The sequence below is a fragment of the Pelobates fuscus genome, chromosome 4, assembly GCF_036172605.1.
Source record: "Pelobates fuscus isolate aPelFus1 chromosome 4, aPelFus1.pri, whole genome shotgun sequence".
NCBI classification, from domain to species: domain Eukaryota; kingdom Metazoa; phylum Chordata; class Amphibia; order Anura; family Pelobatidae; genus Pelobates; species Pelobates fuscus.
In genome coordinates this window covers 378,441,894-378,454,157 of record NC_086320.1, presented here as the reverse complement: position 1 = coordinate 378,454,157, position 12,264 = coordinate 378,441,894, and the positions used below count along the sequence as shown (strand labels likewise).

The window sequence follows — 12,264 nt, the reverse complement described above, 5'->3', positions numbered from 1 at the left end:
TCTTTTACTGTCTTTTTGCAACCATGTGGTTAATGGAGTCTGACTCTAGTCCTAGATAATTGGATTACTTCTCCAATTATCTCCAGGGCAGAAGGGAGGAAGCCGGGATGCATTGTGGGGGATGTTTTACTTCTGTTTGGGCCAGATTGTGCCATGCTGCAAGCCAAGGCCCAAAAGATACTTTTAGTAACTTTTAAACCCCTGGTCGGATCCATGCCATTTTTTAATATGTTGTTCCCCTGAATGGATTGATTGTGGATATGTATTTTTATGTGAATGTGATGTATGGTTTTAAAGTTATGAAAGTTGTGTAAAAGTATATTTTACTCTGTATGCATAATGGGATTATGTGTCACACTAAGGGGAGGGGATGTGTGGGAGGTAACATCTATGTCATTGGTTCTTTTATGCCTCCCCCTGGGTGTGGCCTGTATGTGTGAGTTGGAAATAAAAGCCAGACTGGGTGTCCCAGTCTAGAGTTCTTGCTTAACCCTCAAAGCGATGTGTCGTCTCGGTCTTTGGGGGAATGGGATTGTATGCTGACTGCCAAGAGTGTAAGCCGATTGTATGCTTTTCTTGTTCAGCTGTTCCAGTTCGGAGTGTTATTTCGTATCCAGCTCGTGAGTTCTGATGTTCTGCAGTAGCTGTGCCTGTCTATGGAAAAGGGGATTATCGCCTAAACGCATTTTTCCCCTTGTATGCTGAAACGGTCCGTTACACCCTCCAACGATGCAGATGGGACCGTAGTCTCTGCACTTGCAGCACAAGGGGTAAGGATGGTCAGTCCTGTCCCCCAGCCACAGAGCTGTGAACCCAGAGGGGAGACGGTCGGTCTCCCCCTCCCACAACCAGGCTCCAATCAGGCTACTTCAGTGGTAGCGCTGGCACCAGGGCAGAGTACCGCTGGTCTCTGCCCACTCAGCAACCCACCAAGGTAGTCTACCAGCTCCCCGCACAGCCGTGGTGAGGAACCTAGACCTGGACAAGCTGCTACTTTATCCAGGTGGAGTAAACATTTATTGTGGGTGGGAGGTACTGCTGTTTGTGCTTCGTGGGTGGGTTGCTGGACTAACCAGGGCACTGACCGGCAGGAGGTCAGATACCCTGTTAGTCTGGCGGGTAAAGGGGAGAAGTGTGGCGAAACCGACCTCGCCACGTGTCCTTGGAGGGGGCTGCTTGCCCGCCTCTTGCCTTTGGACTATGGACCAGACTTTATGTGAATGTGTTAACCCAGATAGCTATGCCATGGAGCCCATTTGTGTAGTTAAAGACTTCGGCTCCATGGCAAGTGAACTGTGTGAATAGGATCTGTGCGCTATTCGGTAGTTTTGTGCGCTCAGATCCCCATCTGGGGATATGTGAAATGTCTGTGTGTTATGTGTAAAAGGTGAATTTATGTATTTTAAAGTGTTTTACTGTCTTTGTGTCCCCATGTGCTCAATGGAGTCTGTCTCTGTGCTGGGAGGTAATTGGATTACTTCTCCAGGAGAGAAGGCTCTGTAAAACCGGTCTGAGCTTGAAAGCTAGGGGTTTTAAAAGATACTTTACTAACTTTTGAACCCCTGGTCTGATCCATGCCATTTTTAATATGTTGTTCCCCTGAATGGATTGATTGTGCATATGTAATTTTATGTGAATGTGATGTATGGTTTTGAAGTTATAAATATTGTGTAAAAAGTATATTTTAAACTGTATGAATAATGGGATTATGTGTCACAATAATGGGAGGGGATGTGTGGGTTGCACCTGTGATGCTATTGGATATTTTACACCTCCCCTGTGGGCGGTCTTATATGTGTGAGATGGAAATAAAAGCCAGGCTGGATGTGCCAGTCCAGAGTTCCTGCTTAACCCTCAAAGTGAAGTGTCGTCTCATTATTGGGGGAGGATTTATTGTATGCTGTTCCAGTTTGACTGCTAGGAGTGCAAACCTATTCGTATGGTTTCCTATTCAACTGTCTACAGCATTCATATGCTTGAGAGGATTTATACGCTTCTCTGATTCGGTGGTTGTGGTGTCTGCTGCAGTGCTTGGAGTCCTCAGGAAACGCTAGGAGCATCCATTAACGGAGGTACCCAGTCGGGGTGCCAGGCGATCCGTTACACATGCATTGTTTATGAAGCATATTTAACTAAAATCGCAGTCTGACAACCCTTGGGCTAAGACAGTCACAACACAAAATAAGTATGAAATTGATATGTCGATACTGGTATCGTACCTTAACACAAGGTAATTCTGCCATTCCCAGGACTGTCTGACTGCATGTATGGAGTGTTCTAGACAACATATTGCAAAACAAATGGAGTACTAGGCAGGATCTGATCAAAAGTAATCACTTTGTCAGAACTCAATTCTTATTTTTCTTTTTAACAATATCTATATATAAATGATGGACTAAACTTACTGGAGTCAGCTGTGTCAATATTTAAAGATGTGTTCGTTTAATTGCCTTGTGTTTGTGTACTTTGAAGACATTGTTTAGTTAATTGTAGACACCTGTGGATGGCTGACCTGTCCACGGCCTCCATATATCGGTAACAGGGTTTGTGTTTTGCTATCAGTCATCATGGGTTAGTGAAGCTACACACACTGAATAACGTGTTCCATCCTGAATTCCAAGCGCGATGCAATGACCGTCAAGAACTCGGAGATAAGCCCACTTATATAGGTGAGACTGACTGGGAGGGGCTACAAGAAAGGACTCAGCTACTTGGGGGGGGGGGGACTTCGTGGAAGGTAACACTGGAACGAGGAATTTTAAAAAATATAACTAATACAGGAAACTGAAACAAAATGCTGAAATAAATCATGTAGATATTACCCGCCATCGACAATGTTGCAATATATCTGCACCTTGATCATTCATTTTATATTTAAGTTCACAAATTTTAGGGACCAAAGAAAACCCCATACTGTTATTTGGCTTTCTATCCGATTTGAAATGCCAACAAACAATGCTGCAGCTAGCCCTATACATTAAAATAACATTTTAAAAGCTGACTTTGTTCAAGACACAATACTTCTATTTTAATGCAAAATGTCTAATGGGGTTTTATTAAAAATAGCTAATTGTGTTGTAGTTATTACTGAGCAAATTATACCATAATTAAAATGTTATTTGAATGTGTCTCTTTATTGCCATCTAGTGGTACACCTTCAAATTACAACCGCAAATGATACTATTTTGCAAATCAGTGATGAGTTAATCTTGGCACTGCAGATATCTGACTGTGAATTACATTTACCAGGATACTCAGGGAGAAATGTAGCTCACAAATATCTGCTGTTCTACGTGCCGTGATGTACATAATCATATTTGATTACATTTGCTGAATTATTTATTTTATATGTGTTTTTTGTCTATATCTAAAACCAAAGGTTGTGTTTCTTATTTTATCTAATGATCCTCAGTCTCATTGTACAATGGTGGGTATCATGTAATATCCCATTAACGTCACCGCACCCCTTGGTGGCACACTGCACCCCTTGGTGGCACACTGCATTGTGCGGATCTGTAGCAATTTTAGATCTAATTCTACATATTAACTCCTTCAGTTGGCAAACAAGTGACTGAACTTATCTTGTCCTGAACGTATTTTCCCCTGTGTGCTGCAAATTACAATCCATATTAATTATACAAGCTGCAGAAATTTCCAGAAATCTCATTAGCAGTAGGCATTGTCATTATTGCCAGTAAAACAATCAGACATAAAATTCAACTTACTGACTCCGAGCACAAAAATTGAAAAGACGCCAATAACCTGCCACAGTCTAAGCCCCCAGAATACCACTGTTTCCGATGTCACTGGGTCTGGCTTCTGTTTTGGTGGGTCAGTTGGTGCCTGGAAGAAACCGTAAAAATGTTAATCACATGTTTAAACAGTCGCTACCTCCATCAGAAAATACACACTCGGTTTACAAAAAAAGGACAATGTGAAGCATTTATTCTGTTGGAAGATTTGTCACCTAACACATGACAGACTGTTCATTGGAAAGGTCACAACCTGTCATTGCTGCCGATGACTGTCAGGGGTCCAAGGACCAGAGACAATCCAGGGACCTTCATGGCATTTTATATAGGAAACTGGAAACATGTTATTGCCTGGGATGGCACCACAGGGACTCAAAGCATTATAATCACTTCAATGAGATGAAGTGGTTATGGTGCCCAGTGTCCCGTTAACCTCACTTATAACTGCAGGCCTGATTTACTATGTAGAATACTTAGCAAAGAGAAGTACTGTGTAAAACTGGAGTGTGACACGCTCAGGATATGGACAGAGCTTTTTCTCTGTAGATATTTTTTATTTATTTTTGCATTAACAGTCTTTTTCATCCCTGCTGCTCTGCAACTTAAAATCCAACACGTCAAGCTTTGTGTGAATTTGTGTTCAAAGGAAAGCCATGCATCGATCAGTTGTTAAATCTTGTTGTTGGCATTGTTCACTGTTACAAAACATGTTTTCGGCACTGAAATGACACATTGCGTTGTGAATCTGGCCACAAGTAAGCCTTATTAATCATGTTTTTCTTACATTGAATGTTGAAACAGAACTTCTCAAACGTCCGCTCCAAAACCCGTGCTGTAATATCTACACATGAGGTATTTTGTTTTTTCATCAAACACACATTTCTCCATGAATGAGTTTGTGGATGTTCGACATAAGGAAGTTATAAAACTTTATTCAGAATAAGTGTAAGTTTAACAAGTTATTGTCGTAATTTACTGTGCTGAGACCGGTGATGGCAAACGATTAGGTTAGTTGAGGATTATGGGAAATACAGTTCACAGAACTACTGCTACACACCAAATGACTAAAATGGAAACATTGACATCTTACACCAGATCGACGGTCCCAGACTGAACTCATAATGCCTGGCAATCGTGGCCAAAGCTAAATTCCTTTTCGCAGAGCAGGGATGTATTTTCACAGCACTTAAAGAGCTATCTTTGTCCCCTTGCCATACTCGTAATTAATACACGTGACAATCAACTAGAGCCCAATATTTTGAGGTGCCACAGTTTACAAAAACTTGACAAAGTATGCCATTCCACAATTATTCCAAGAACCATTCGGCCTACACTCATAAATAGGGCCATCATAATCCAATCTGGGATTATTCACTAACGCCAGGATTATGTCACTATCTGTGATCCCTAAACTGAGTATTTCACCTATCAGTGTTATCTAATTAATCTCTGTAATTTGAGAGTAGAAAATCCGTCTGATTTATTAGCTACAAGGCATTGCTTTCAGACAAACTGGGGTTAATGATTCAATGTGTTATAAAATGCGTTGGAAGCTCAATACCTTGGTAGGGTTAACATTAAGCGTGGCACATGCAACACGCCCGGGACAACCTGCCAAGTCCAGAAACAGCCATTCTCTCAAAACTGGATTTAGACATTTCAGGACGGGGCAGGAGTAAATTCCCCATTTCAACATTCGTGGACTGAAACCAATTTCCAGTCCAATAATCTATATTCAGGGCACGCCTTAATCTGGCTCCACATAGCGGCCCAGCTTGAGGTATGTGTTTATAGAACATCTCCTGTCTAACATTAACACTGTTTACATGTTCAACGATAGCCTGGCTGACCTCTTGTCAGGATCGGGACAGGGATCCAACACGCAGAGTACAAACAGTAGCCAGATACGTATACCGGACCTTAGAATGGCCGGACTAACGTAAGTAGTACAGTATAGAATGGTCAAAGACAAGCCGAGGTCGAGGGTAACAGAAGACAGGTAAGCGAGAGACAAGCCGAATCAAGGGTAACAGAGATAAGCAGAGTAAGGTAAACAAGCCGGGTCAAAACCAAAAGGGATAATAGAATACACAAGCACTGAGTGACTAGAACAAGCTAGAACCACGACAGGGCAATGAGCTAATGAAAGAAGCTCTGTTAAATACCCTGTTCAGAGCAGTAACCACGCCCCCAAGACGTCCTGATTGGTCCTGCAGCCATTGACTGACAGGTTGTTCCGGGGGAGTGTCCTGATGACTACTTCCTGCCTAGATGCTGTAAAAGGCAGTCACTCCCTCGCGGCCGGCCTAGCATGACCGGATAGACCGCGGGGAAGGGAGCCATCAGACCGTCTGGATGGAGGAACAGCTAAGTCTCTACCTCTTTCGGAGGTAGAGACCACAGGTACCCTGACAGTACCCCCCCTCTCAGATACGCCCACCGGGCGGAATGAACCGGGACGAGATGGGAAGCGAGAGTGATATGCCCTGCGGAGACGGGGAGCATGAACATCCTCCTGAGGTACCCAACTCCTCTCCTCAGGACCATATCCCTTCCAATCAACCAGATATTGTACTCTCCCCCGGGAGATTCGAGAATCAATAATAGAGTTAACCTCATACTCCTCCTGACCCTCCACCTGAACGGGGCGAGGAGGGGCTATTGTGGAGGAAAATCTGTTACATATGAGTGGTTTCAGCAATGAAACGTGACACGAGTTCGGGATGCGTAAGGTATTAGGAAGAGCTAAACGATACGCAACTGGATTGATACGGGTCAGCACCCTGTAGGGTCCAATATAACGAGGAGCGAACTTCATGGAGGGCACTTTTAAACGGATGTTCCTCGTGCTCAGCCATACCCTATCACCTGGAACAAAGACCGGAGCCGCCCTTCTACGTTTATCAGCGTGTTTCTTGACCAACATAGAGTTGTGCACAAGGATTTGTCGAGTTTGATCCCACAACTTCCTCAAATTGGCAACATGAACATCAACCGACGGCACCCCCTGGGAAGGGGAATCCGAAGGAAGAATAGACGGATGAAAACCATAATTCATGAAGAAGGGGCTTGAATGAGTAGAATCGCAAACGAGATTGTTGTGTGCAAACTCCGCCCAAGGAATCAAACCGACCCAATCATCCTGGTGTTCAGAAACAAAGCATCGTAAATATTGTTCAATTTTCTGGTTGGTACGTTCAGCAGCTCCGTTAGACTGAGGATGATAGGCAGAAGAAAAGTTTAATTTAATACCAAGTTGAGAGCAGAAGGACCTCCAAAAGCGGGAAACAAATTGGGAGCCTCTGTCCGATACAATTTGAGAGGGTATCCCATGTAGGCGAAAAATCTCCTTAGCGAATATCTCTGCCAATTCGGGAGAAGACGGGAGTTTAGGCAGGGGAATGAAGTGTGCCATCTTAGTAAACCTGTCAACCACGGTGAGGATAACAGTCTGTCTTTTAGAGATAGGTAGATCGACAATAAAGTCCATGGCCAAACAGGACCATGGTTTTTCTGGAACCTCCAAGGGTTGCAGGAATCCACATGGAAGCGTATGGGGTTGTTTGGTTTTAGTACAAACTTCACATGCAGCGATGAACTCCTCAATGTCCCTCCGTAAAGCAGGCCACCAGAAGTCCTTAGAGATCAACGCGTAAGTTTTGCGGATACCAGGATGTCCCGCCATCTTGCTATTATGTAAACACTGTAAAAGTTCCAGTTGAAGAGCAGGAGGAACGAAATGACGGCCCGCAGGAGTCTGTTTAGGTGCTAGATGTTGCAACTTAATGATCTCGGCCAGTAATGGAGAATGAATCCTGAGATTCGTATTAGCAATGATATTGCATTTCGGAACTATAGAAGAAAGAACTGGTTCAGGTACAGTAGAAGGTTCATATTGGCGAGATAATGCATCGGCTTTAGAGTTTTTAGAACCAGGTCTGTAAGTCAGTACATAATTGAAGTGAGTCAGGAATAAGGACCAACGAGCTTGTCTAGAGGATAAGCGCTTAGCCTCCCCAATATAGGACAAGTTTTTGTGGTCCGTCAAAATCGTAATCGGGTGTAGGGTCCCCTCCAACAAATGTCTCCACTCCTTTAAGGCTTTAATGACTGCTAACAGTTCCCTTTCTCCGATGTCATATCTGCTCTCAGGCCCAGAAAATTTCTTAGAGAAGAAACCACAAGGGTGTAACGGTTTATCCACCCCTAACCTTTGAGACAGAACAGCCCCAACTGCTGTCTCAGAGGCATCGACCTCGAGCAAGAAAGGCAGAGTCGTATCAGGATGGACTAGAATGGGAGCCGAGGCAAAAAGTTCCTTGAGAGTCTTGAAAGCACCCAGAGCTTCCTTAGACCAGAACTTAGTATCAGCCCCTTGTTTGGTCATATTGGTAATAGGCGCAATGATAGAGGAGTATCCTTTAATGAAGCGCCTATAGTAGTTGGAAAAACCAATAAACCTTTGGATAGCCTTGAGTCCTTTGGGCAAGGGCCAGTCTAAAATAGATTGAAGTTTTACAGGATCCATTTTAAAACCCTCCCCAGAAATCACGTATCCAAGAAAGTCTACCTGAGACTGATCAAAACTGCACTTCTCCAATTTGCAATATAGACCATGTTGCAGCAGCTTGTGTAATACCTTTCTGACCTGTCTATGGTGAGTCTCAATCTCCTTAGAGTGTATTAGTATGTCGTCCAGGTAAACAATAACACAATCATGCTGAAACTCCCTAAGTACCTCATTAATCAAATCTTGAAATACTGCAGGAGCATTGCATAGTCCAAATGGCATAACAGTGTATTCGTAATGGCCATACCGGGTATTGAATGCCGTCATCCACTCGTGACCTTGCTGGATTCTCACCAAATTGTAAGCCCCTCTGAGATCTAACTTGGTGAAGATTTTGGAGCCCTTAAGACGATCAAATAACTCGGTAATCAGTGGGATAGGATAGGCATTTCTGACAGTTATTTTATTCAAGCCTCGGTAATCGATACAAGGTCTCAGCGTGCCATCCTTCTTCTTAATGAAAAAGAACCCAGCCCCGGCCGGAGAAGAAGACCTCCTGATGAATCCCTTTTCTAAATTCTCCCGAATATACTCCTCTAGAACCGAGTTTTCCTGAACAGACAAAGGATATACATGGCCCCTCGGAGGCATAGTGCCGGGTAGAAGCTTAATCTTACAGTCAAATGACCTGTGTGGAGGCAAAGAATCGGCATTCTTCTTGTCAAACACTGCCCTTAAGTCTAGGTAAAGGTCTGGTATTTGTCTTTCTGTGGACTGAGTAGGATTCTCCGGTATGTTAATATTAGCTAATGGAGAAACCTTGCACAAACACCGATCCTGGCAGCCCTGGCCCCACGAGAGTATCTCTCCTAACTCCCAATCGATAATAGGGTTATGTTTTTTCAACCATGGGTACCCCAGAACTATGGGAACGGAAGGAGACGAAATGAGCAGAAGAGATAAATTCTCCACGTGCAGGATACCAACATTTAAATTAATGGGTATGGTCTCACGAAAGATAACAGGGTCTAGTAGTGGTCTACCATCTATGGCCTCAACGGCCAAAGGTGTCTCCCTTTGCTGGGATGGGAAATTGTTCTTACTAGCAAAGGCTTGGTCGATAAAATTCTCAGCAGCACCGGAATCTATCAATGCCATAGCCCTTACTACTTCCTTCCCCCAAGTTAAGGAAACTGGTAGCAGAAGCCTGTGATCTTTATAATCAGGAGTAGAGGACAAAATAGAAACACCCAAGGCCTGTCCTCTAGAGAGACTTAGGTGCGAGCGTTTCCCGGGCGGTTAGAACAGTTCGAGAGTAAATGACCCTTGGCTCCACAATACATACACAAACCCTCTCTTCTCCTGTGCTGTCTTTCCTCCTCAGAGAGGCGGGTATACCCTATCTGCATAGGTTCAGTAAGCAAAGATATCGTGGAGTCAGGACTTGGAACAGCGGGAGCTAACCTAAAAGAAGGTCTCTGGTTCCCCTCTCGAGTGTTCTGTCTCTCTCTTAGACGTTCATCTATACGAGAGATGAACGAAATTAAATCCTCTAAATTCTCAGGGAGTTCTCTGGTAGCAACCTCATCAAGGATTACATCAGATAGGCCATTCAAAAATACATCCATATACGCCTGCTCATTCCACTTGATTTCTGCCGCCAGAGACCTGAACTCTAGTGCATAATCCACCAGTGTTCGGTTCTCCTGTCTCAGGCGCAACAGTAATCTGGCTGCATTAACCTTTCTACCTGGAGGGTCAAATGTTCTTCTAAAAGCAGCTACAAATGCGTTATAGTTATAAACTAATGGATTATCGTTCTCCCATAGTGGGTTGGCCCATCTCAGAGCTTTCTCAATGAGTAGGGTGATAATAAATCCTACTTTTGCCCTATCTGTAGGATAAGAGCGAGGTTGCAATTCAAAGTGGATACTAATTTGGTTTAAAAAACCACGACACTTCTCAGGAGCCCCACCATAGCGTACTGGGGGGGTAATGTGAGAAGAAGCACCCACTGTGGCTACCTCTAGACCTGAACCGACAGGAGAAACAGGGGTATTACGTATCTCCTCTGGTGGTTTATTGGCACAAGCTAATAGAGCCTGTAGCGCAAGCGCCATCTGATCCATTCTGTGATCCATGGCCTCAAACCTAGGATCAGGAGCAGCCAGCTGACTGTTTGTACTTGCAGGATCCATTGGCCCTGTCGTAATGTCAGGATCGGGACAGGGATCCAACACGCAGAGTACAAACAGTAGCCAGATACGTATACCGGACCTTAGAATGGCCGGACTAACGTAAGTAGTACAGTATAGAATGGTCAAAGACAAGCCGAGGTCGAGGGTAACAGAAGACAGGTAAGCGAGAGACAAGCCGAATCAAGGGTAACAGAGATAAGCAGAGTAAGGTAAACAAGCCGGGTCAAAACCAAAAGGGATAATAGAATACACAAGCACTGAGTGACTAGAACAAGCTAGAACCACGACAGGGCAATGAGCTAATGAAAGAAGCTCTGTTAAATACCCTGTTCAGAGCAGTAACCACGCCCCCAAGACGTCCTGATTGGTCCTGCAGCCATTGACTGACAGGTTGTTCCGGGGGAGTGTCCTGATGACTACTTCCTGCCTAGATGCTGTAAAAGGCAGTCACTCCCTCGCGGCCGGCCTAGCATGACCGGATAGACCGCGGGGAAGGGAGCCATCAGACCGTCTGGATGGAGGAACAGCTAAGTCTCTACCTCTTTCGGAGGTAGAGACCACAGGTACCCTGACACCTCTATGATTTATACAGAGTTTATCCTCGGTCCTTGCTGTTTTATTTACAGAGGAAGTAGAAAGATGTATCTCGTACTATTTAATTGGGCCTTACACAACTAAACTGTTTGTTAGTATAGGATTTGTATATACAGTGTTAGACGACAGATACATAATAAAGAAATACAGAGATATTGAGTATAGTACATTCCATCCACAACCTTTATACGAGACAGTATTCCACAGCTGCTGCATTAATGTATTGTGGGAATCACAGGACGAGCTCCACATTGAAAATTACACATTTTTCAATTATTAAGAAACTCTGTTAAAAGGCAACCCTTTCCAAAAACACAGAATGTCATGTCTTTGGTGTTGTGTGACTGCCACCTACTGGCAGAATAAATGAACGTCTGTATAGAGAGCTCCTTCCTGTGTATAGTATGAAGACACGTTTGATGCTGTCTAGTTTGCTGTTATAATAATGGGAGGAATTGCATAGAGTTGTTCTGCTGGAAGTGATAAAAATTCAATTCAATTAAAATATCGGTTAGATTCCATTCCGTGAGCTCAGGAGGAATACCAGCTATTCCAATATGGCAGTAGAACTGTGAGAGTGAAGAAATGAGCAGTAAACATATGTGGCTTGTGGAGCCCAGGGCATAATTCTCTCCACGTGCATGTGGAACCTTCAGAAAAAAAATCAATCAGCAGATTTTTTCAAGATTCCTTAGTAACCAGTAAAAACGGATTTTTATCCAAATCTTCTGACTAGAAATGCACCATAACTGGGTCTGTTGGAGTCTCCAACTCAACCTTGTACTTTCTGGTCAAAATGTCTATGCTCCTTGACCAAGGAATACAAGACATGCTCCTTGACCAAGGAATACAAGACATGCTCCTTAACCAAGGAATACAAGACATGCTCCTTGACCAAGGAATACAAGATATGCTCCTTGACCAAGGAATACAAGACATGCTCCTTGACCAAGGAATACAAAACATGCTCCTTGACCAAGGAATACAAAACATGCTCCTTGACCAAGGAATACAAGACATGCTCCTTGACCAAGGAATACAAGACATGCTCCTTGACCAAGGAATACAAGACATGCTCCTTGACCAAGGAATACAAGACATGCTCCTTGACAAAGGAATACAAGACATGCTCCTTGACCAAGGAATACAAGACATGCTCCTTGACCAAGAATACAAAACATGCTCCTTGACCAAGGAATACAAGACATGC

The 12,264-nt window shown here is 43.7% G+C and overlaps 1 protein-coding gene across 1 annotated transcript in view; it reads right to left on the bottom strand.

Annotated features, from left to right (window-relative positions):
* The window catches only part of TMIE (transmembrane inner ear), a 109,630-nt gene that overhangs the window by 64,057 nt on the left and 33,309 nt on the right, over positions 1-12,264 (bottom strand). Inside the window, exon 2 of the mRNA XM_063450839.1 lies at positions 3,726-3,843. Coding sequence (XP_063306909.1) covers positions 3,726-3,843 — 118 coding nt within the window. The remainder of the gene's footprint in view (positions 1-3,725; positions 3,844-12,264) is intronic.